The 27,025-nt window shown below is 37.4% G+C and overlaps 1 protein-coding gene across 1 annotated transcript in view; it reads right to left on the bottom strand.

Moving 5' to 3' along the window:
- Positions 1-293: 293 nt before the first annotated feature.
- Positions 294-27,025, bottom strand: part of adamts3 (ADAM metallopeptidase with thrombospondin type 1 motif, 3) — a 137,417-nt gene continuing 110,685 nt past the window's right edge. The window contains exons 18-23 of the mRNA XM_062417928.1: positions 20,655-20,818; positions 17,248-17,404; positions 15,477-15,609; positions 6,329-6,536; positions 3,989-4,106; positions 294-819 (exon numbers count right to left, since the gene is read on the bottom strand). Coding sequence (XP_062273912.1) covers positions 335-819; positions 3,989-4,106; positions 6,329-6,536; positions 15,477-15,609; positions 17,248-17,404; positions 20,655-20,818 — 1,265 coding nt within the window. The 3' untranslated portion in view covers positions 294-334. The remainder of the gene's footprint in view (positions 820-3,988; positions 4,107-6,328; positions 6,537-15,476; positions 15,610-17,247; positions 17,405-20,654; positions 20,819-27,025) is intronic.

Here is a 27,025-nt window from a genome sequence, read left to right as displayed (position 1 = left end):
ATGAAAGTAAATTAGCACAGTCCAATTACTCTGGGAATCACTGAGAGATGTTAAAGTGATATTTAAAATCAGTGTGTGTGTTTGTGTGTGTGTGTGTGTGTGTGTGTGTGTGTGTGTGTGTGTGTGTGTGTGTGTGTGTGTGTGTGTGTGTGTGTTGGGGGGTTGGGGGAGGGAGGGAGCGGGATTCTAAAAACAAAGTGAACCAGCACTTTTCTTTCTTTCTTTCTTTCTTTCTCTCTGTTTCTCTCTCTGTGGTGTTTCTGGCATGAGAAGACTCAGGATGAAGCTGGATATCTACTGTACATTTAGAGTCCTGAAGAGGAAGGTGTCACTTTCATCGCTCCACTTCAGAGTGTACTCTGGGCCATTGACTATCTGTGAAGCTGCTTGACCTTTGACCCTCAGCAGGATCATCCAGGGTAGAAGGTGCCATAACGGGCAGCTTCCTGCCAGTGAGTCCCATGTGCCGTGGAACCCGCCTCGGTGCCGTTGTGATCTTTGATGGGGTTTTCTTGATCGGTGCGGGGGTGGTGATGTGTTTTGCAGCATTGCCTGATGTTGCAGATCCTTTGCCTGAGCCTTGTTTACCGCTGCGAGTACCATTGGCTGCTACAGAGGCCGTTAATGTCTCTAGCAGCTGGGAGGCTGACCCAAAGCGGATATGCTCCTCCGTCTCGGCCGCCTCGGAGAACAGAGACATCGCTCCGTTGCGCTTGTGGCAGGAGTCGCAGCACAGTTTGTTGTAGCCTGGGATGGAGCAGTAACGTGCTAGGACCTCCATTTGGCAGAAGATGGACTTGTCTCCATTGCACGGCTCATCTGAAAGTCAAAGAGCATACAGCATCAGCTCAGCGCTTACCACACAGCGCTGAAAAGTGGTGAGATCAGAATGGCTCAGTAGAAGAGAGTGCATTACAGATCTCTAAGAACTGCTTTCAATCACATACTGACAGCAGAAATAGCCACAATAAAGAAATGTAGAACATTTTAACCACAGCACATTCAGCAGAATGATGTTTATCGCCTGCTCAGACTCAGCTGCTTCAGCTCCATCCTAATGAAACATATTGATTCCAAACATGTTTTGAGGAAGTTGTTTGATTATACCTGATCAGTAAAAAACACTTTTGAGGGTGCTGTTAATGGATACTATTGATGAAAGCAAATAGAGCAGAGGCAAACAAATTAAATTAAATTGCTGCCAATGCAAAGGCAGCTCAAAGTAAATGAAAAACACGAGTAATAAGTCTTTGAAAAAAGAGCCACTACTTCGAGAAATGTGTTTCCCCCCCATTCTGTATTCTAGGTTTAATTTGAGTTATATCCTCACTGTTATTAACCATAGAAACACGGGACTCGCCACCATCATTTTAGCTTTGTTTCTGAGATATCATGTATTATCCATCAGTATGGTATGATGCTCTAAATACTACACTACCCATAAACCTCAGCCACCGTTGCTATGGAAAGAAAAAGGACCGGAGGCACAAATAAGGTAGTCAATTAAAAAAAACGTTGTTGTTGAGTTTTGAGAATAAAACACATCGTTACTGAATTATTCCAAAATTAAAATCATACAAATAAGATTTATAGAGATTTAAAGTGCAGATTGTATTCTAGTGTGTTCTACAGAGTGATCTTCCACACATTAGTAGTAGTGTGGTAATGATTGGATGATTCTTACTGAATTGCATCTTGGGAGTCACTGTTAATTTGTCCCTCAAAGCTTTTATGTACACAGTCTTGCACCTTGAACTTTTTTTTTTTTTTACATCAAAGAACCAGATGTCTCCTTATGCAGCTACTCATCTTTTCTACTCATGATTCAACAAGGAAAGTTTCCTGCTGATCCAGGAAAAATGGTTGGACCAGATGGCATCAGCACATGTGCTGTACAGGAATTTCCTTTTTAGTATAACACCGAAAAATAACTTTATTTCTTGTATACTAATAGCTTTAACAGTATACTATGATAATTAATATATAACACATACAGTTAACATGTAATAATTATTTATTTGTATGTAGTATAGAACTGGAAGACATCCAAGGTTTCTTAGTTTTCAGTAGTTCCACCATCTTTAAACTCCAAATCTGAACCTGACCAAAAAGTAAAAAAAACATTGGAACATGCTACGTTCAATCCATCCACACATTAGCTGTCTTAATGTTCAAAATACTCCTTCCATTTGTCTATATTTTCCTTTTTACTGATATAACTGCAGTAAAGGTACCACTAAGAGAGAATGGCTTTTACCTGATTTCACCTCCTCAGTATGTTCAATGAAAAGAGCAAATATCTACAATAGTTATGGACTGATATGCTGTAATCATTATTTTCTGCATACTCAGAATGCCATTTTGATTGCGAAGCTCTCGAGAACGCTTTTGCAATATTGTGTTGCAGCCATACATAGATCAATACAGTATGAGCTCTTACGTGAGAGAGAATGTGTGTTATTTGCATTTCATCTCAGTTTATCCCTCGATCTCGGCTGCAAATATCAACTTGGCATTTAGGTTTTATGGGGAGATTTCAATAAAGCAATTGGCATTGCACCCATGATGAATAATGGTAGGTGATCCTATGAATAGAACAGGCCCTTTCTTTATTATTTTATTAACATTAGGAAAGTTTTTGGGAAAAAAATGTGTAGGTTATTAAAGGACAATAGTAGTGACTTTACATTGTGCATTGCAATGTGAGACAACACAAATAAACAGGCAAAACATAAGCTAACCCTAACCCAAACTAATGAAAGGTGAAATGAAATTAAACACTCTTAGCTCATTTTCCAACATGATTGATAATGAATAGTTATTTGTCAGTTTTTAGTGTTCCTTATAAACTTCTATTATGTGTTGTTTTGATGTTGTGTTTGTGTATTTTACATCTTTACATTTATTAATGTCACTCATATGTTTTCAAAGTGTAGAATGAACTCTTCGTCCACTGTACCTTTTACTTAAAATCTTAGTATGTTTTTCTGCTGAACATTTTGCAAACCGTGTCTACACCATGTCTGTTAGGGAATTTTCCATAACTAATATGCACTGGGTCAAAATAGGCTTTGCGGTCATAGCAAGTCCACACCAAATATTGGGTTGAGACACTGTCTCCCCTTGAGATAGTGGTAAGCAGTGAGTCTGCTCCTTTTGGGGAGAACAGGAGGCATTCTGATAGCGTTGCTATAGCAGCCGAGGTCAGATATGTCTTTGACTGTTTTCCCTGAATGGGGTTAAGGTAACTGGAGTCAGAGGTTTGATGTAGTGTTGGATGTAGGACAAAGGTCCGGAGTGGGGTCTAAGCAATGTTTTGTCTATAGACCAGTAGACTAAACTCTGTATATTGTAGATGTGTTGGTCTGCCCATATTTGGGCATGGCTCAACCTTGGGCATTATCTGTGTGGTTTAAAGTCTATCCCCGGAGGAGAGAAACTTCAGAATTGAAGGGAGCATCAGAACATAACGTGTACTGATCATTCGCTCATTTCTCCTTGTACAGTACAAGTAAATAAACCTTTTCAATGCAAGACATCCTGGACTCCTGTCTACTCTGTCCATTGATGTATGGGCTGCATTATTAAAATCTCTATCAATGTCTACATGTCTATTTGTTGTCAAAGTTGTCCTATTGTTGTAAGGTCAGAGTTCATCAGTCAAAGCACGTATGAACTGCACTACCACCCAAAAATAATCAAACATTAAGACAAATTAATACAGACTTAGTGTTCACTCTGATGAATGAAACAACTCCTTTTAAGGGTCAGCCAATTGATTTTCATGCCATGTGGAAATGAATAGAGTCAATAGACGGCCGCAAGGTAGGAACATAAGATGATTTGTTTTTAAGGAGGTAAGAACTGCATAAAAAGGTCAAGAGAAATGTTTTCCCTCCTTTGATGTCTGCCTTTGAGCCAATACCTCACTAGAAGTGATGTGTAGTTTCCGTCTGTTCTTAAATGAATAAATAAATGAAATGCTTACCGTGGCAAGGTCCCGGTCTGCACGGTCTTACATTTTCAGGTTTGTCTCCGTTACATTGGTCTCCGATCCGGCAAGTGACCAGACGTCTCTCCATTCCCTCGCCACAGGTCACAGAGCACTGTGAAGGATGGAAACAGAGACAGAGTTTTGGAAGGGCAGAGCAGAAACGAGTGGAGACAGGTTACACGTAAGAGTAAATGTCAGGTGGGAGAACAAGCTGATGTGAAGTTCAGTTTGACCCTAAAAAAACCAAAATGTCTTGCTACACAGTTGACCAAGCAAAAATATCAGCAGGGAGACTTTTCTTCTGTGCTCTTTTAGACTGGGTTTCTCTCTGAGAGTGCACATCTGCAGGGAATAAAATCTATCAATCAGGCATTTTAAACTGTGTAAATCTGGTAATACTAAAACAAACTGAACAGCAGCACTGGAGAAGGAACAGGGTCAAGGATTGTCAGCCTGGACAATCGTGCGGAAAAGTAAAGAAGCAAAAAGTGCTATTGTTAAGAAGTTAATTAGCTACTTCCTCACCTTGGTCCATGTCGGGATAAATAAGATACAAGCTGATTGGATGACCACTGCCTTGACCCCATAGGCTAATGTGTCCTGAGGAATGCTCATGTTTACTACATTAAGGGGTCTGGTGGTCATCAGGTTCCTTCCCTATGTTAATAAGGTAAAGGGCAGGACATGTGTAAGTGTTCATTGATCATTTAAGGTTCAAGACTCCACTTTCTTGTGTCTAGGAGGATGTGTGACTCTTGTGTTACATGACTTTTGGATAATAAATATGCATATATGTAAATGTATTTCTTTGTGGCTATTTGCTATTGGCTGTAATCATTTCCATTGACATGTTTGAGGAGCTGACGAGTGTTGCTAGGGAAGAGCATGTCTGGGTTACATTGCCTGGCCCTGGATAAGTGGCAGACAATAGATGGATGGATGTTTGACCAATCACATCATTTCTTTGTTCCTTCAGAGACTATAACAGGTTAGTCTGTTCTTAGCAACCTAGTAGTGTTTTGTGTATTATTTCAAATTTGTGTTTAGTTTTTTTCAGACAATTTTAATGACAAGTGATCACATCAGCATGAGAAGCAAACAATCCACTGATCTCTGACTGATCTTTGCCTCTGTACAACCCTGTCCTGACTGCTCCTAGACCTGCTCTACATCTCCTGCTGACATGACCAACTGTGACTTTATGAAAATATCAGGGAGACAATTAACTATTACTTCTGAATTAGAAAACACGGAGAGCCAATGCAGACAAAATGTTCTTAATGAAAACTCCAACCATTTAAACTTAAATAATAAAAAAAAAAAAGCTAAAATGAGAATTGAATAAACTCTCAGTTTCTGTGACTTATCTAAGATAAATTAAAAAAGCTAAAATATTACAATAAAAAAACAATGTATTAATCAATATACATATCTCAAAGCATCGCTGCAACTATTACTCAGTGAGTAATAGATAACATGAATTAGATAACACAGAGCTGCTGCAGCCAAAATGTTCACAGTGAAATCTTCTCCAACCGTTTAAGCTTAATTATTTTTATTTAAAAAAATGATAACATATTGAATAAACTCTAAATTAACAAAGCTAAAGCACTAGAAATAAAAAAGACCCAATATATTATCCATATATTAGTCAGCATACATAACTCAAAGCATCTATTATTATATTGAAAAATAATTAAAGTACAATTTACCAACATAAATCAAACTACAGTTATTTTACTATTACCCTGCAACTATTACTCAGTGTTCAAACATGCACCTACAATTACATATATATCTTTCAAATATACTTATATGCATATTTATACATATTCCAAACACGCAGAAAGACCATGTTATTAAAAATCTGAACCCAACTCACATAAATGAACTGCTGATATGAAGAACTGTATCATATTATGTCTTATCTGGGCTCCACCACTCAGCTGGATGTCTGATTTATTGGATTTTTTTCTCATGGCTCTAAAAGGTCTCAGTTTGTGTTATGGATGACCTAAAACTGGCGTGTTACCAGATGAGACATGACAGCGTGCTAAATTAAATATCGCAGATGTCTCATGTTTTATTTTTATACTCTACATGATCTTGCTCAGTTCAGAAATTACAGTCATAAATCAAGTACTTGAAAGCAACGCAAATCTGCAGGAAAGCAATTAGCTTATAGCAAGGAAGGTGACATCAGATAATTGGAAAAAAAGATGATATCAAAATTAAAATTGATCAGATAGATATACATAATCACATAAAGACCACAGAAGAAGAAGATAATGTGATTAGCTTCACAAACTGAAGCCCTTTGAACTGAAGTCTCACCTCTGACCAGGCTCCGGTCCGCCACTGAGCAGGACAGGGGACTCTGTTACAGGGTCTCCGGCTCTCCGGCTTCTCTCCGCTGCAGTATTTGCTGTGGACGGAGCGGTTGGTGCTGTCGTGGAGAAACTGGACGCAGCGAACGGTCCGGATCTGAAAGCCCAGGCTGCCGCAGGTTTTGGTACAATACTCCCATTCCTCTGACATCCATCTGGACAAATCAATAAGAGGATATTACTGATGATATACAGGAGCTTTGGTTGGATGTTTTAATAAGAGAAAGATACACATTGAAGATGAATCTGTAGGGTTAGGATTTTAATATTAACATAATAGAAATCAATAAAACTGATGTTATGAGTTTGATTCAGTCTGTCTAATTGTTATTTGGCTAGAGTAGACTTATGGATTTGTTCACTTTTAATAAATTCATGGATTTCACAGGCTCTAATTTCACCGCTATAAACTTGCTGCTTAACCCTTACATACTGTTCATATGTGGGCATTTCACAGTATCCCCTCATAATTAGTCTCTTTCTGAACCAAAAAATCATTCATGAACACCTCATCGGTCATTAATAAATTGGTTATTCATCCCTATTGAGGCTTTCAGAGAGCAGAAAGAGTGTTATCTTTAGTTTTTATGCTTTTTGTTGAATGGTGGTTTCTGAATTTTGGAATAAATGTGAGTCAGACACTCAATAAAAATGTGTATCAGCTGCACTAAAACATTCTTACAAAGTTGAAATATTTCCTTTTTTGTATATTGTGGGTGACATGCGGATAAGTCATCCAATTTCTGGCTAAAATAAAAGTTTTTAAGGTGATTTTTTTTCTCTCAAATGTAAAATAATGGGTAAAATTTGTAAGGATTACAAGCATTGCGTACCCTAATTTAAACATTAAAAACTTACCAATCAACTGATATAAATGACTTCATATTGTTATGTCTCATTTGAGACTCAATAAATAAATAGGAAAAAAAGAGCAGGGTCCACATTGCTTGAACTACCGACCAAGATCAGGGAATAATATACTCAGTAACAAATCTTTTATTTATACATGTATTATTATTTGACCAGGGAGTATGTTGAGTTACAAATATTTTTTGCACTTCACACTTGCAAGATTGATTCACAACATGCCCACACTGCACAGTAAGATATGACTTGAAAGGGAAAGGTGGGAGAGAGCGTGACAATTTCAAAATGTACTGATTCTTCATGGAGCAAGCTGGGATTGTGGCAAGGTGTGAAAGCCTTGTATGAAGGCAGTGATTACTAATAAAGTTAGACTGTTAAATTATGCAGAGCCCAGGGTGGAAGAATACAAAAAAAAAAAAAGAAGCTGATTCGTTTAAATCAGAACAGACTACAGGGGACAGTGAAAATGCTCCTGTTGTCAGGAAGATGGAGGAGAGCATTACTCTCAACACAGGAGCGGATTTACGGAGTAAATTGTGTTTTGCAAAGGTGCGCTGAGGTTTGCATTTAGTTTGCAGCGGCTATCAATGTGTACTCAGCCTCTGTCAGACAGCAGCAGTCAGCTCCTGGGCTGCACCTGTATACTACAAGCTCATTGGTGCAATTCAGGGGTGAGATTTCAATTACATCATTAATATCAGAGATAAAATGATGATGAGGAGAATAATTGCTTTGGCTAACCCTATTCTTGAAAAACTGCGAGGATATTACTAAAAATTTCACTCAAAAAATTAGGATATTATAATCTTTTTATAGCATATGTGTCATAAAATATACACACAGCATCACAACCGGTGGAGAGAGAGAGAGAGAGAGAGAGAGAGAGAGAGAGAGAGAGAGAGAGAGAGAGAGAGAGAGAGAGAGCAGCTGCAGCTCAGAGTGAAGCAGTTGAATTTACCAGTGCACACACACACACACACACACACACACACACACACACACACACACACACACACACACACACACACACACACACACACACACACACACACACACACACAAAGCATTTGAAGAAAAAAGGCTTTGCAAATGTTTTCTGAAGGAGAAAACTGCTGAAAGTCTAGACTGGAATTTGATTTTGCAGTAGGAGAACGATGCCATTTATTCTCATCGAGTAGAAACTGTCTCTGCATTGTCTGCAGGGTTTTTTTCAACAAGAATTACAAGTAACAAATAGTCATAATGGGACCACTGCCTACCTATTTTGCATAACTGCAACGTTTTAAAATTAGAGCGTCTTTAGCGTTAGTAATGTGACGCATTTCTGACTGAAACTGAATATTTTGGCATAGTTTAGGCTATGAGAGGATTTTAAATGAAATCAGACAGATGTGATTACTAAGGTATTACTAACCCACGAGCTAATGGTGAAGTGGAGAGTGTGGAGAAGGTGGGATAAGGAGGCGATGTGATTTTTGAAGATTTAACAAGGTTATTTAACTCATTTTTGTGGACAAAAAAAAAAGTGAGGAGGATTTTCAAGTATCTTAAAACAGGCATGTCCAATCAGCTGTCTGAAGACTGAGATCAGTTCATTAAATGAGTCAAGGCTGGTGTGCTTCTGCTTGGTTAGGAATGGAAACCTGCAGCCACATGGCACTTTATGGGCTAGTGTGTGTCTAATGTGTCTTAAAATGTGTGAAGAAGGAGTTTCTTGGTCATTTTTTGGCTTAGTTTGATGGTTAATAGTGCAAATAAACAGGAAACAGGGGTAGAGAGTAGTTCATGATAAGCAGCAAAGATCTACGACTGGAATCAAAGTAATGTTGCGGTTATGTGATATGCATCTTATCCAGTATGCTATCGGGGCAACCAGCCAATATATTAATGCATTCATCAATTAATCAGCTAATCGTTGCAGCTCTGACAGCAATAAACAACTTTTTCTTGGCTGAAAATGAAATTTAAACCAATCTACTTCTCCTCCTCTACATTACTAGTTCTAGTAAAGCTGAGCACACGATAGCCTCTAAGTTTAAAAACAGCTCTGATGTGCCACATAAACCTCAAGATTGATCCAAAACATCTCTCACCAACCCAGTAATCTCGCTCTGTGATAACAGGCCTCTGGTCAGGCTTTGAGCTCACTGATGGAGGTCTGAATCTGTAAACTTGTCACACTACCCCTTAATCTTTTCAACCAAACCTCTGATCAGAGCTTTAACCCCATAAATGCCACCCTAACAGATTATATGGAGAGTGCACAGTGCATGCAGCTGCTGGGAATTTAATGCTTCTACCTCCATATTTTGCATGTTACATTGATGAATAAATGGTTTAATTGACCCATTTAAAAAAAAAAAAAAATGTATATGTGGTCAGAGTTACATGTTTAGTATTAAATGTTGTGGATACCTTCATTTTTGATTGGGCTTTTAGTGTATTTTTTCTCCACTGTCATCGCATTTAATTTAATGGTTTGTGAAGCTGCCCCACCGGGTAATTTAGAGATAAAGTCCCTCAGAATATTTATGGTTTTGCAATCACATCCAGGCTGTTGAGATAGTAATTACTATGACAAGCTTTTAATGAACAGGATAGCAATTAAAAGCCTTTTACCCACGGGGGTTACACATTCATGGTGGATACAATATCTCTCGCTTTCATCCTACCTCCCGCCCTTTTCAGTTCCTGTGAACAGCAAATAGTGTTTGAAGTTGATTAAACTGCTTCATACAGAAAACATTATTAAATATACATTAATATATGCGTAACATATATATAGGAATATAAGTTTCTTGTATAATTTGACATTTAAAACCCAACTCTGCTGAAAGTGGATGAGAAAATATTCAGAACTTTTCCCCTCTTATATCTCAACATCATTAGTACTGTACTCTTATCTTTTCAGGCACACTTTTCAACATTTCCTTTTTTGACATTTTTTATCTCCTCCACCAGAATTCTTAAGTTTGGTTGAAATCTAACACCACCTCTTGACTGAAGGAAGGAGAGAAAAAGTCACAAAGCAAGGAAAGGAATCTAGAAATGATGAAAACAAGAGAAGATCAAAACCCAGTGCTGCACATGGCTGGACTGTGTCTGGTCAATGTGCACAAATGGGGCCAATTTGTTACAGTGTTAGTCAGAGGTAGTGTCTGTAATGTAAATGACTGGATATTAAATGTTCTTCTGAGATTATCTGTACTCATCCCAGTAGTATTTGTTGTAAAAGTGTACTGAAGCAGCACATCACATGACAAAGTTAAGCTATCTTTGAATAATACTTTCCTCTCATATCTTGGGATGTTTGATTTGAAAGAGAACTTATTCTACTTCTAATTATAACTATTCTAATTCATTGTTAACTCCCCCTGCTCTTTCATTTGTCTCTATCTGCGGATGTCTCTTGTTTTTCTAAGACACATTCTGTATTGAGTGTTTCAAGAGAGTGATTGTTATTCAGGGTGCTTTAAGTGTGTGCTCTCCCTCATACTTCATTCTCCCTCATGCCTCCCGGCGCACACAAAGCTGTTTCCTCTCCTACTGTGTGAGCTCATGCTATTTGTCCCGCTGTATGGAGAGCTGCTTTCTCTTCTACTCTTGTTCTGGCTCAAATTAAGCTGAAGCCGCCGGACCAACGTTGGAGGTTTCTCATGTCCAGCGCAACACCAGGTTGAGCCTTCCAACATCGTCCTCAGGAGTGACATGACACTCCCTGCCGGCACTGAGGCCGCGGACCTTACACGCCAGGTCATCCGTAACAATGCCTCCAGTGGCACAATCATGGTGTGGGAGTCCAGGTGCAGACTGAGGTAGGGCATGCAGGACGCTCTTAGCGTTCGATAAATTTGGAATAGGCTGCAGTCAGTGGAACCGCTGTAAATCATCCCTGAGGCTGCAATAGAAAACTGTTCGGACCGATTCATTTAGAAAGAGCATGGGCCAATAAGGAAACTCCAACAACTTCAACACTGCAACAACTTCATCACTCAGTGAGTCAGTTTGTGACGGACATACATTCCCATGTGCACCGCTGGCTCTACTGTTGAGGTCCATCTAAAAATCAGGCCAGCTACAGAGGGAATTCACTTTTTCTTTTGAAAGGCGTCTTCTCACACCGACCAACTGTGACACCAAAATGTCAAAGACAGTGTCTAGAAAAACTAGAAAGTTCACAGAGAACACATACCTTCAGGCTGAATCATTTTTTATTTTAATCAATAGTAGAAAATGTTTTGTGCATTTGAATCTTAATCTACGTAAAAATCCACATTATGATGAATAATATTAAAATCATGTTTTTATATGAAAAAAAGGCCAAAGCAACAAAAATCTCCAAATACAAAATGCTTCAAAAAACCTTGGATCTGCACCAAAAACTGTATTTACTTGAACACTTGCCTTATACTTCAAATTTTATTTGAATCTGTTCAAGTTACACCAGTGCTGTTAGAGTCATTTTTGTGTTGATTTGAAGTGACACTTCAACAAGTTGCTTTTTTATTTAGGACATGTACTGTAAGTGTTTTCTTTTTTCTTATTAACTGATGTCAGCTTAATATTTTGAGCGGCTATTTCTTTGATTTATTGTGAGCAATCAGATGAAGTCCAGCTGTGATAAAAGTCTTTGCTTCTTCATCAGACATGTGTATCTGCACAGTCATCGACCTCACGTTAGACTGTTCTTTGTTCGGTTCGTTAAAAGTGAGAATGAATCAATGTTGCCGATAAAGGCAACAGAATCTGTAGATGGCTCAGACTGTTTGAAGTAAACTTTAAAGTGAAGCCTCTAGTGAACACACACTGAGAACGAGTTTTACATTGAAGTGGAAGACATCTTGTATCCAACAGTTAAACTTCTGAAATAAAGTAAAAAATGTGCATATTCATAGACTGTGGATTTGTTTTAATTAGTGAGAGGGAGCAGATGTCATTTTAAAATCATTTTTAAACTTTATCTTCACTTTTTTTATTATTATTATTCCAAGCAGAGTTATTTTATATCTCTGTGTCTGGAAGGGATTTTTTAAGAAACAATAATTGTCAAAACAAATAGAAAAACAGATAGGACAGAAAATAATGGAGAAAAAAAACCCGTTGCAGTACAATTTAAATATGTGAAAACATTTTATTGTATGTGCCTTAAAATAATAACTTGTTGTTTACTTAAAATTCAAAATGTAATCGCCTAAAGCCATGTTAGGCACAGAAATATATTATAATTATTGCAGGTATTTGGCCGCAAAGTCATAGTGATGGTGCTATATGAAAAGTTTGGGGATCACCAAAGTCACAGGACTATATCCTCTGGGAACCTTGAATGTCTGTACCAAAATATCAAATAGTTGAGATATTTCAGTCACGTTTTGGACTGAAAGACAGACTGCAGTGTTGCTTTTATGTAACAGCTTTCCTTACATGCCTATAAATCAAAAACAAGCTGAGAGAGTTGTATATTTCCTCTATTTGTTCTTCCGTGCGCTGCGGTTGAATCACCACCTCAGAGAGAAGTCAATCAGAACTTCAGACAGAAACACAAACTATTTCCCCAAACAGCAGAGAGCCGGTGTCTCATCCTGCGTCAAATCTCACCAGCTTTAGATCTCTCTCTCTCTCTTGTTCTGTTGGTTTAAAGCCGAACAGAACAGCTTACTGTGTGAGGTCTTCGGCATGTTACGTTGCATCATCTCTGAGTACTGAAGTTCTGCCTCACGCAGCTTTTGAGATTCGGATGATTCCGTCTGAGCCTCTCTGCAGTTTTTCATGTGCCGCTGCAGTCAAACTTTCCCTCTCGTCTTTTTACAGCCTCCGCCACTAATCAGCTTATATGCAATCCTTCTCCTCTTTCCATCCTTTTCTTTCACCTTTGGGGCCTTTTCTGTCATGACTCTGCGTTTAGACTCCATCAGCTCAGCCGACACATTAATATCCTCAAAATTTCCTTTAACAGTCACGGTTAACTGTGTAGCAGCTACACACAGCTGACGTGTGTTGTACTATCTTGTCTCCATCATGGCTGTCATCATTTTTAAATGCTTTAGTAGAATTTAAAATGAACTGCTATAATTGACCTGTCAGGACATAACTCATTGCTATGCTAAAAAACAACACACACACACACTGAAAGGATGTATTGATATAAAAGTGAACTAAACAGCATAAAAGCATCCTGGTGTAAAGCCTTGACGAGATGTATTGATTTTTGGCTTGGTCTCTGATGGTTTGAGCCCATCTGCGAGCTAAATAAAGTGGTTAAATCAACATTAAGACACGAGTACAACACAAGACTAATGCCGCTGCTTGAATGCATTGCAGCAGAAGAGAATAGCTTCTGTAATCTGTGGCAAAGATGTGAAGCTTGGATGTTTTAAAAAAAAAAAAAGCAACACTGCCAGCCAAAGCAGATGTGCATATATGAACTACTGAGCACTAAATGAATAAATGCATTAAAGCTGCAGTTGGTAAGTCTTATAAAAGTAACTTTTTGTCATATTTGCTAAGACTCTCACTATGTAAAGACAGCATTACATGAAACTAGTAATCTGTAAAAAAAAAAAAAAAAAAACATTTAACCCCACCTACTGATCCTACTGCAAATTGGCAAATTGCCAGAATCCACCGCGACCGGACAAAAAGAACCAATCAGAGCCAGGATGGTGTCTGATGGAGTGTCTGACAGCTGTCAATCACCGCTCACGCACACAGCCCCCTCCCCATTCCTCCTCAGCTCGGTCAAGCTCATATCTCCGAGAGCGGCTTCAGGAGCGTAGAGTAAGTAATGGCGCAGCAACAACCATCAGCGAGGACAAAACTACCGATACCTCCGTTACCATCAACAGCGGTCGCGTGCCGTCGCGCTCACGTCAGCCTCCTCTGGGGGAGGGACTTTGGAGGCAGGGCAGGAGTGCAGCAGAGAGGGAGGGGGAGGGGGGGAGGAAGTCCTCTCTCTCCTCAAAGTTACCACCTGCAGCTTTAAGGCTCATTAAGACTTTTTCCACACTATTAAATCATCAATTTGTCATATAACAGTTTCTGTAATTGAAATGTTCCTGATATTTGTGGATTAATCCTTGATGCAGTTTGCTTATCAATCTATTATTACGCTTCCTTAACATTCATTAACCTTTAATTCTAAATCATTGTTACAGATGCTCGTGCATAATTAATTTAGTGATTAAATTACTTGTTCATTTCTTACAGTATTTAGGAAGCGAACAAGTTTAAAACAACATTAAAAGTAGTCTAAGATTGGTTATTAATGCCTCATACTGCGGTTAAAGTCCAGTGAAACTGAAGCTAGAGCATCTTTAGCTTCTGTACTGAGATGTTTCCCATCGAAACAGAATATTTGAGTGGTGTACACTTGTAAGAGGGACTTAAATCAAATCCTTTTCATTTGATTGGACTGCTAAAAAAGTGAGGCTTATAGAGTTTAGTGCAATATGGAGCTACAGAGGACTCCACACACAACTCCCTCACTTGTTGTTAGATCAGAGAGAGATGAATCTATTAGACCTCAACAACATTGTTCTGGAAAGGAAAACAGCTTTTACCCAATTTTACCCATTCACATATCTCTTCCCATCTGTCTCCATATTGCTCTGTTTGCTACTACGACACACTAACCATCAATTGTTGTTTTACATAACGGCTGTGCCTTGTCACATTTGATTTTTATGATTTCTTGTTGAAAGGTACCATACAGATAAAACTTGACATATGCATTTGTCATCTAAAATTTGAATGCAGTTGCAAAATGCATTCAAGATGTGTGGCAGTGCATGTAAAAGAGGCAAAACCAGTTGTATGGCATTTGTGAAAACTTGAAAGCATATAACATTTTAAATGAGAAAAATCTAATTAGGCATCACCTACACTGATACATCAATGAAGAGGAAAGAAAGCAATGAAAAAGTGATTGTACACCTCCTGCTTCAAGAGTACTCGAATATGTAAATGCTTATAAAACAGACAAATAAACAACTTGAAGTGAAATCACAGCATCCGTATTGGAGGTGATAGTTAATTAAGCAGAGATAGTGGCTGTTGTAGTTTGGCTGTGTTAAGTCCTCATTTTCACTCCATTCCCACTCAGCAACAAACACTACGGTTAAGTATAGCTCATTTAAATTCAACTCAGGCTCAAAGACGCCACTTAAACATTTCAACATATTCTTTGAATCTAGTTAGCATTTGTATAAATCTGTTGGGGAGTGTGTACTCACTGAGGTTGTGTGCAGTCCTGAAGGTTACACATTCTGCGGATTGGTTTTGGTTTCTTGCTGGCGTCGCAGTAGCCTCGATGGACCATTTTGGTGTCACCCTTCTTTCGACAGCCGTATTTGGTGTACTGAAACCCTAGGTGGAAAGAGATGGCTTGTCATAATGAAATCTTTGTAAAACCTAGAAAAGAAATCCACTTTATGATAATATCCCTTACTTTATACATCTTGGAAAACATTATATTTAAAAAGGAAATACATCCAAAATAGCATCATTTGACTCTGATTGTTCCATTTCAAGACTCAAGACAAGAAAATATTATTATTGTTATGCTACATGTGTCTGTCAGAGGTGTAGTGGTGCTTACATGCAGATAAACAGAGTATGTACTCTGGGCAGGAGGATTTATGGTATAAATACTGAAAAATAACAGAGATATTTATCTTTTTCAATTTTCTGGAGCAAAGCTGGAGCTAAATAATGTTCCAGTCTTTTGGGTATTATGTGTTTTTTAATATTTTCTTGGTTTTATCCATCATCACAGTGCTGCCGGAACGCTGTGTTCAGACATACAGCAACACTGTGTTGAAATATGCAGCCACTCTGATTTATTTCAATGGGATTCCTGCATTCACCCAGCAGGGATACCGATGCAGGCAAAAACATTTTTCTTCTAAAAGGTTGAACCTTGGTCGAACTTTTGCTGCTGCCATGTAATCCAAGTTGCTGAAAGGGCCAATCAAATATAATCAAGCTTATATACAGTATCTCTACTACCCACACAGTCCCCTAGAAATTATGTTCATATACAACATAAATTACAGCAGCTTTAATTAATGTATTGGCAAGTTTCAATATGTTGATAATGAACCTATTCAGAGTGAGCAAAGTGTTTAGGCACTTGCAGCACTTGGTTAAGTTTAAGGAAAGCTTGTGGTCTTGGTTTAATACAGAAAAAAGAAGCACAACACTTTTATTAACATTTAAGTGAAACCACCATCTTTCACTAAACTGGACTAAAATGATTTTGATGCCAAAGTCCTGCTTTATTCATTTGAAAAAAGTTGGGGGCATAATCCAGGCAGTGTTTACATTCGGGGAAACAATTTAATGGTATATAAACTTAATTTCTAGGAGACAGTGTTGCTCGAAGATAAACTTTGTTGTGCTTTTATTTTTGTGTTTTCAGCCTTCACGGCTGGATAAACTGCATCAAGCCTTGGGAGAAGCACTGTCTCAAGAATAAACTTGGGGAATTAAAATCCCCACCCCTAATTGTCATTTTGGGGTGTATAATACAAATGAGAATAATTAAAACAGCAGTTGATAGCTGACTGTGCAGCAAGGCACACTTAACCCATCAACCAAGACAGGATTACACAACTGGGGTTTGCCTTTATGCCTTATTGTGTTTGCCTCCTATGAGATATTAGGATAATGTTAGCGTGTAAACATAATAGGGTACATGCAGTGCCAGTAAAGAGCTGCTAGTACAGTTACTCAACTGTTTAATAAACTTAAGTATTTCTTTTTAAATTTAGCTCCAGAAAGTTGCAATTAAAAGTGGATAAAGACATAAATGCTGATGTATAATAGAGGTATAATTCAGGTTCCTGTACCACTTCCTATATGAGAAACAGAACAATATGACTGTGAAACTAAACCCTTCCTACACATAACACAAGCAGGTGAGTGTGAAATTCTGATAATTGTATTTGTAGAAGTAGTATGGAATAATGCCTCTTTATTGTTTTATGGTAATTTATCCATTACCTCCGGCACAAGGCTTGGAACACGGAGACCAGCTCTTCAGAGCCCACTCGTATGTATCCTCCTGGAGGACATTGTTGTTGTTGACAGGCACTGAATCTTCATGGATGATGTACTTGTACATTAATGTAGATCGTGTCTCATTGTCCTTGGGTATAATCTGCATGGTAACCATAGGAAGAAGATAAAAAAAGGCATCATTATAGCATCATCCTCTGTGCTGTGTATTTGCATTAAAACACTCGAGACAAAAGATTTCCAGAGACAGAAGAAAAAGAATCCGATAAAGTTGCATTAATCAAAGCCCCCAGGTTTAAACACGGGTATTACACGATGTCAACACAGGATGGTAATTGGTTGAAGAAAGAACAAGTAATTACTATTAGAGAGTTCCTTTCACAGCCCACTATAAGTCCACCTAACTCTTTCTTTTCTATTCTGCTCAGGTTTATTTTAAAGGTTTGTTGCTGTGCAGATGCAACAGAGTGTCACAGAGGTTTGTGAAATAGTCATGAAATTGAATCTATAGATTTGTGTACATGGACGCAAATTTTCCATTTTTTGAACTAACGTATTCCAACTGGAAGCATGTTTTATACCCACACCACATTTTTTTCTGTCAGTTGGGACATTGGTCGGAAACCGTTATACATGTTTTATGATGTGACATCACTGTGGTTAAGGTCTGCTTAAATTCAAGCACACAAAACCACTTGGTTAGGATTAGAGAAAGATCATCCCAATTTGCATGTGGAAACTTGACATTTGAGGTTGGAAAATGTTTTTTGCCACTTATTTAGCAATCCAACCAACCCACCACCCCCTAACATGGAAATTTGTACATTATATAAACGTCATAGATTGTGTGAAAGTATCACGAAAAAAGTGGAAAATGTGTGTTCATGTATACATTTAGTTTCAAGACCACTTCACAAATGAAAAGAGCTTGCACATAAAACACTCCATAAGAGAAGTACAAAACATGAAAAACGATGGTATGTTTAAGGTTAAACACAAAAGCACACCCACACACACATTTAAGTTTGACAGCCTTCAGTGTTTTCCATTTACAGAGCTTTAATAACTTGTTGTACTGTTTGTGGTGAAGGACAAAATAAATAGCTGAACAACTTGAACCATATATATAAAAAGCCTCTCCTTCAAAAAATCTTCTCTGAATCCTTCTAGTTTAAGTTAGTCTGGGTTATTTGCAATTTGCAAATTGTATAACAGATTTCTTCTATGTCTATATTGGTATCTTTTATTAATTACATTAAATTGGGGAAAAAAATAAAAAAAAATATTGCCCTCACTGCACTGAGACCGCAGTAGTAAAAGTCATGAATGACCTAATGTACTACAATGAGGTTTTAATTTGATTTAAATCCTCCTTGACCTTCACTCAGCCTTTGACCATAATTTCTTCAAGTGGAAAAGCATGTTGGCTCGAGTGATGTGGTCAGGGTTAACTAGATTAGTTTAGCTCACAACTATAATACGATTATTTTATGTTATGGTTGGAAAAGTCTTCTACCCTTGTGAGGTTCCCTCGGGATCTAAACTTCATAGACATTAAATTAAGTTTTACTGTTATGCAGATGACACACAGCACTTTAAACACAAAAATTAGCACAACATTTGAACCATTGCTATGAAATTTCGTAGGGATGTGCACTATAGTGTATAATCTGAATGACAAATAAAATCTATCTCTGCATACACTAACAGACATTTTAGAACATCCCTCAGTTTTTATTGAAATGTAAGCAGTTCAAGTTAATAACCTTAAATGGTACATAGGTTAATACATTTCAAAAAGGCCTTTTCGGGGGATTGAATAATCGGTTAACAGTTTGCAGATTTTCTGCAGCAATGGAAGTAAATTATAATTCCTACAGGAGTCACAGATTTTGTTGATTACTTAAAACCCCCTCTGTTTCTATAAAAGCACAGAGTAGGAAACATGATGGTCTTTTGCTGGATCCAGAGTTGGTGAGTAGCTACAGTAGCACCCTGGATCAAAAGGGCTACCACAGCATTTTGCAGAGCCATGCACTATGGTCTCTGGTCTGATCCCCTGGTCTATGCCTCGTTAGTCAGGCGCTCATCCTACAGCAAGATAATGTTACATAATGTACATCCAGGCTGTCAGAACAACCTCAGAAGAAAAGCACAAGAGGAATCAGCAGTCATCAAGCTTGTTTTAGGATGAAATGAATGGGACTGGGATGAAAGCACAGCAACCTACAAGTGTGAGAACTTCTGCAAAAGTGTCTGGAAGAATTTAATGAAAAATATCTGGTTTCCAAAGAATGCAATGAGTGTGTTTGGCTCGTGATTAGTGGTTATTATTTTGAGCAGTTCCATGATTTTTTGATTTTTGTATTATCTCCAATTGTTTATTTGTTCTTTTCATTCATTTCAGGGTACATTGAGATATCATACTACCTACAAAATAGTGATGTGTTCAAAAACTTTTGACCGTTAGTGTATTTGCCGTATCTCTCTGGTGGTAAATGCCAAATGTCCAATGATTTCCTCTAAGTGAAACATTTCAAGTGAGAGATCCCCGTTAATTATATTATGTCTAGTCTTGATCTCCTATCAACAAATGTGAGACTTGAATCCTGTAATCTAGGTGTAGTTACAGTTCCAGACCTGTCATTAGATGCTCAAGTAACTTAAGGGGAACAATCACGTGTTATTTAAGTAAGGCACATGAGTAAATACAGGCCTTTTCTTTCATTCACAGCTCTGCAGAAGGTCATTTATACTTTGATCTCTACCAGGTTTGATTAATGCAACTTGCAAATGTCTGTTGGCAGGAGAAATACCTCCCAAGTTCAGAGCCCTGCTGCCAGACTACTAACACGCTCCAAGAGACATAACCAAATTACCCCAAATCCTTTCTTCGCTTTACTGGCTGTCTGTCAATTTTGGACTTGATTGAAAGATTTTATTGCTGGATTTACAACTTTGCATACTCAGGCTCCTGCTTTTGATTTCATAACCTCCTATATGGTTGATCAGGTTGAGATCCTCTGTCAGAGCTGTTCTCAAATCTTGCCCTGCTTTCTGCTACCCTTGCCTTTCAGTTTGAAATGTCGAGCCCTTTTCATCATCGAGGATGCATTTATGTTTTAATTCAGTGATAGAAATCATTACTCATTTCATGTATTAAAACCATCTGATACTGTTTTTAACAAAGGCTATTGAAAAAAGTTTTCTGATTTCTATTTCATCTCTTAATTAACAAGTTTTACTAATTAAAATCTAACAGATAGTGATAGAAAAGGATGGATTAAATGCCATGGCTGACCTTTTTCTTTTATACAGTGCTCATTGTTAAATAAATGGATTTTCAGATTCATTTCCAACATATCCTTTTGTAGAGAATGAGGTAACGTTACCAGGACCACCACGGGGTCATGCAGAGGTCCGTCAGTTTGCAGAGTCTCCACTTCGTCTTCGATGATGTAGTGCCACTCCACGCCCAAGTCAATGAAGCTTCTGGACTTGATCTCCTCTCCTTTCCCGTTGAGAATGTAATGCCCTGTTGCCTGGTTCTTGATCGCTGTAATCAGTCATTTGTTATGAGCCGCTAGTAAAGTTGAAATTACTTTACCAATTACAAAAGTCCTGAATTATTCATAGAGAAAAAAAAAAGCCTAAATCGTGCTCTTATTAAAACGTTGATACATAGAAATCTCTAACCCCTGCCAACACTTGGCACTAATACCTGATTATTATGGTGTCTAATTAATTCTCTAATCAAGCTGCCAAACTTTAACAGCTGTCAGCATTAAAAAAAAACATCTGATGCATTTCATTTCAAAGTCTTTGGAGCACAATATATAATATAAGCTGATACAAATGAGATGCTTAAAACACCCATATGTCAAATACACAATTCAATCCTCATATAGTATATCTTAATTAACATCTACCTAGTATATGTAAATATACAATATATAATATATAACATATAGTTCCAGTTAAAAGTTTGGGCATATCTTATCATTCAAGTGAATGTGACCAAACTTTTGACTGGTACTCTACCAACTCCTGAGGGTAATAACTGGTCTTTTTAGCTGCTAAATGCTCCACTATGTTCACCAGCTAGTCTTCAGCTAACTGTGTCTGTTTGCCGTTTAGTGCTGAGGAGAGCAGTAGTGTACATTGGCTTTTTAGAGCCTTCTCTCTGAAAACAGCTGCCTGCTATGGCTGAAAAGGTCACCATGAGAACACTGAGAGTGAATTAAAACAGTAAAGTTGCACCTAGACAGCTTAACAATGAGCTGACACTCACTATGAAGCTCCCTAAAGCTGAGGGGAGCTGCAGAGTAGCTGTTAATTCTCTCTATGTTCCTCACTATAAATGACGCCCCTCACATTACACCCTGTCATTTGGTACGTTATTATTAGTAATGGGCGTTGTTTGTTATGGATAGTTCAGTGCTTGTTCCCTTGGGTTGGTTGTTGTTCTTAGTGAGTATACAAACATATGTACAGGCTCATTTATTGTGTGAAGTACCTGATGAAGGTTTCTTAACTGATATGCAACTGTTCATAAATTTAACAGAGGCCACATTTAAAGATATCAAGTCTTAATAGTAATATTAGCCTTTAGAAACTAGTTGGCAATACTCCCAGAAGCTCTCCTTATTAAATGATATCCACAGCCTTAAATCTTTCAGAGATTAAATTAAACACTCATCGGCTAAGCAGGGTTACGGTTAGGGTTAAGGACAATACTAATGTGTAAGCCTGGAGCACCAGAGAAAAAAAGCTTAACACATGAGTCCTAGAAATCTCTTTTGTATTTCTTTTAAACTTGTGCTCTAACTTTCTAGTTCAGTGAGGTCATGATGAATAAATTCTGATTGTTTTCTGTGTCAGCGCTGCTGGAGTAAATATTAACTATTGACACAGTGACGGTAATGCAGAATTGACAGCTGGAAACTCAGTGAACATTGGTCTGTGAAATGTAAAGTCTGAATAGTCTTCATAGTGATCGATCAGCACGTCATTTCACAGATAATGACAGTGGCGAGAAAGATGGATGCTATTATAAAAGTACAGCACAGGCTTAAAACTGGCAACATTAAAAGTTTCATCAAAAGCCAGAAAGTTACAAAATTACCTTTATGTATTTTTAACACATCTGTTTCTTTTTCGCTCTTTGAGATGCAGATTTTGGTCAAAATAAATGCGATCATATCTTTGATGTTTCTCAGCGAGGTTGGAGGTTATTTCCGCTGGCTCTTGAAGCACACAGAGCCAATATGTCTCTACTGTAGCCTCCAACATTCACGCTGACCACTCACTGGTCCTTTCATCTCCATTGTAACTGAGGAGAATGCTCTATCTCATAGCCAATTCAGAACAATTGGGTTCAAACTCAATTGTTCTGAATTGGCTTGAAACAGAGTCTGTGATGAGTGTATTTTGGTTATTCTCTTTAGGGATGTCAATCAAATCAATAACATCTTGCTAATGGAAGCATTAGAGGATGATACAGTATTGAAAATGAAACATTTCTGCTGTAGAAACATGTAACTTCTTTCAGATTGTCCTTTAGTTTTTGCTTTTATGCTATTTGACAGTTTTTTCAGAGTAAATCTGTTAAAAAACAACATAAAAAAACGAGAATGTATTTCTGTCAATTAACCAGTTTACGATCCAGCTGGTGAAAAGGGTTTTTATTTTAAAGTGCCACATTACATTTTGCCATATGATTATTGTGCTGATTATTGTGTATGAAACTGATGTTGGCATTTATTTTGACCAAATAAAAAAGAGTATTATTTCATAGGTAAGTTTGGAGATATTCTATATTTTTTGTTATTTTTTAAAAATTACGTGAAAAGACCAAAACCATCCATGAACTTACTACTTGCTACTACTATATACTAACAGGTATTATCTGTGTTATAAAAGCCTGATAAACAGTGTTCAATGCTGTGCTACCAACATCAATGAACCACACTGTTATACTGACATGTTCCTTTATATTTGGATATATTTTGCATTAATCAACCATTGAAAATACTTTCCACAAAAAGGCAAAAGCACAGTGATGTTTAAGACGATTATCAAGCCTTTTTTAAAATGACAATATATATGTGTGACCTGTTTTTAAAGCTTTACGTATTCAGTGGGAACACATTGTCTCGGGGCTTGAGTGCCACAGAATCAGAAAGTTGAGTTGAGAGGTTTTGGTCTCCTTCTGGGATTTATTGGCAATAAAAAAAACATATAGAATATCATTTCTTCTTAATGGTTTTATAAAGTCTCCCTCCCAGGCCAATATATTCTCTCTCTGCAAATAATGGTGAGCTGTAGCCGAGGCTCAAGAATCTGTTGAGACACTTTTTTTTTTGCCGAGCAACAGTTTCTGAAAGAAGCAAACTTAATGTGCATCGATTTCTCCCAACAGCTTCAACTGTTCAAAGAAGTTGATGAGGCGGTTTCTGAAGGGCCAGGCTTTTTCTTTTTCTTCTTCTTTTTTTTTTTTTTTTTTTGTCAAAAGTAATTTAAAAGGGAAGCTTTCATTCACACACACACAAAAAAAAATCTATTTAAGGGCAAGGTTATTATTACATCCATTTTCTAGCATGAAATTGAAAATCTGGCAACACCAGAGTGTACGGACAGTTTTTGAGGAACGTTAAAAAAACAGCTTTCAACTAAAACTTTACTGCTGGAACAACATCTGTGAAGTTTTAGGCTAAAAGAATGTATAAATATATCCTTTAAATTGCATTTTCTTTCACATATCTAAATACATGAATAGATAAGAAGGCCAAATATTCCTGTTTTTTGTCCCATTTGTAGTTTCTAGAGGCGTCAGTGAACGCATCGCTTACAAAACATGTTCAGTATGAAACTTCTTCACTTTTCCTTATTTATCAATCATCTTCCTCATCATATATGAAATACAAATCAATATCTCTCTAGCACATGCATGTCCACCCTGGAATTACTTTCTTGAATGTGTATGATTGAGTCTCCCTGAGTAAATGGAGAATGAGCTTGAAAACGTCTCCCTGCCTGTCAAAGCCTATCAAGACACCCACAGAGTCAGGAGGAGAAAAAATAAGGTGCCATAACCAGTTATTCTGAGCTTCTGACGGCATCATTGTCATCATAAAGAGTCATCGGCTGGAAATAACAAACCTGTGCTTTTGCTATTTGTTTATGAAATTGAAGACGCTTTTTAAAAAATGACTATGAAATTCAATTATAAATCCGCCACCGTTATCACTGTGAACTGCATATGTAAATATATGCAATTATGGAAAACTTGACAGTTGTAGCAACCTTCTCCTATAATTGTATTTCTGGAAAAAACTGATGATAAACTGCAATAAAAAAAAGATCGAGAGATTATAATAAATTGTTCTAAGGTGGAAGTTTGCATAATGGTACAGATCTGTAAGCTGTGTAGATCATGTTTTAGTCTAGATTAATTGCATCATTTTATATTACAGTTACCATGCAGTCTACTCAAGAGAGGAGGTCGAAGGTTAATACGGGCTAATACACTTTAACACTTTTTTTTTTTGCACATTTTCAAACAGAAACTTATAAAAAAGTCTCTCAGGAATATGTTTAGATATTCCTCTTAATGATTTAACTCCCCAGTAGTTTTGTTATATTTACTTAATATTTTACTTTGCCTTAGTGCTTTAAGGCAAGGTTACTGTGTCTGAATATCTGTTTGTCTGTTTTTAATCCTTTACATCCAAGGCATGATCCACTCATCATTTTTTTTATTTTCTCCTCTCCTCTCTGACTGTTGCTCATACAGGACAGTCTGTCTGAAAAAATAACTTAATAATAAATGTTGATATATAAAAGAGCTCTTTTAAAAACACACTACTGCGGGCTGAGAAGACGGATGCTGACCCGCTTCACCTCATTAATGCTGAATAAATCGTTCTGTCCTCACAGAACAAGAAACAAAAAGATCAGCTACCTCTTTCTTCACTTCAATCATTCATCTGCCAAACTCTTTACAGATGTGTGTTTACAGCGGATAAATAACTTTGTGATAATCAGCACTTTCTTGTTTACACTTTCTTCTTCTAGTTACACACTAATGAGCTCAATAGGCTTGTTACAAATGAACTCTACCCAATCTTTTGAGGGTTTAAAGCTGCATTAATCAATATTTTTTTTTTTATTATAACATGTAAAAGGGGTTACACGAGGTTATAAACTCACAGATAATTAGCACATCTTCTCTTCTATGAAGCTTTTTAGACTTTGAGCCTTTTGTATTACTTTGTATTAGTACATTTGCTCTTCAGTCCAGTCTCAACCCTGCTTTTAGCAGAAGCAGGAAGCTGTTTTCAAACCCAGGAAGCTCATTACCAAACAACAGATAAAGTTAAGGATGAGCTGAATTTAGCAGCCGAAGAGCCAGATGTGTGTTTCAAGAGCTGGTACTGATGGAGTGACATTTTAAAGGACTTTAGATGAATGATATTGTCAGAACTGTTTGTCTGCCAGTTTGTTTTAAGGTTATTCTGTCCCTCTAGTCGCTAAAAATAAAATAATACAGCTTTAAAGGATAAGGCTAATTTTTTCTTACTGTCAACAAATCTCAGCCAAACCAACAACAACTATAGATATATTCCTCTGTTTCTGTCCAAAGATGGTTAAAAACATGTCAATGAGGCAAACTCATTTACTAGGTGACATGATCCTTCCCAATGATGATAACATTACTGTTTCTGACTTTAATAAAAGTTTTGTGGGAATGCAATTACATTTCTTATTAAACTGAATCACAAAGGAGCGTTCGGCTCACACTGAACTGCTCTCCGGTGACAGGAAATGTGAAAACTGATATTCGTCTTTGCACATGGCCAAAAGTCTTTGTGGTGAAGGAACATATCATGCAGTGTTTGTAATAGTTTTTTGGACAACAACACAGGGGAATAAGATATATCCGGCTGTGGATACACAAACAAAACTGGTGGGTCAAGTCATTTTTTGATTTGGCTCTAAAGAAGAGATTTGTTGACATTAAGAAAAATGTAGAAAATTGCCAAAAATACATTTATCAGTGCCTTCAAAAACCCTTAAAAATCACTGTTAAATAAGTCTTGTCTTTGATTCTGTAAAGTGTCTTTGAGTATTGTTAAAAGCGCTATAAATAAAATATAATATTAGTATTATTATTACTATTATTTTGTTGAGCTATACATCCACTCCCGACATATTTCCTCCTTTGCTCCTGACAAGTGTCGTATTTCCCACCAGGATTAAAGGTCTTTGTATGTGTTAGTATGATATTATCAGACATTTGCTGAGACGACTGATGCGGTTGTTTTTATTGTCTGTACATGACTGCTCGTCGGAAACCTCTCCTCTCCTCCTCTGACTCTGTGACATTGTTCAAAATGATCCATTCAGACTCCCGACTAAACTTTCCAGATAATATATTAAATTAATTTGATGCTATTCCATTCATTTGTCATGTATAATACTGATTCCCTCTCATTGTGCTCGACTGTGACTGTGAATTCACCCTAACATAGTTGAGAAAAATTCAAAGCTAAAAAAAAAAAAGGAAAAAAAGAAAAAAAGCAGTCCCATTTTTTGCAGTAGAGAGAGCGTCCACTCATTTAGAAACATCTCTTTAACAGATTGGTGAATAATGAATGTGTAATACAGTATAAAGACTCATTTTCTAAGCCTGGGAGGTGACAAGGAATAAATTATGCATTGTGTACAATCTATGATTTTATAACACTTGTTCCAATTAGTC

The sequence above is a fragment of the Scomber scombrus genome, chromosome 4 (genome assembly GCF_963691925.1).
Source record: "Scomber scombrus chromosome 4, fScoSco1.1, whole genome shotgun sequence".
Classification (NCBI taxonomy): domain Eukaryota; kingdom Metazoa; phylum Chordata; class Actinopteri; order Scombriformes; family Scombridae; genus Scomber; species Scomber scombrus.
Note: the sequence above shows the minus strand (reverse complement) of the source record. Positions and strands in the feature narration are given on the sequence as shown.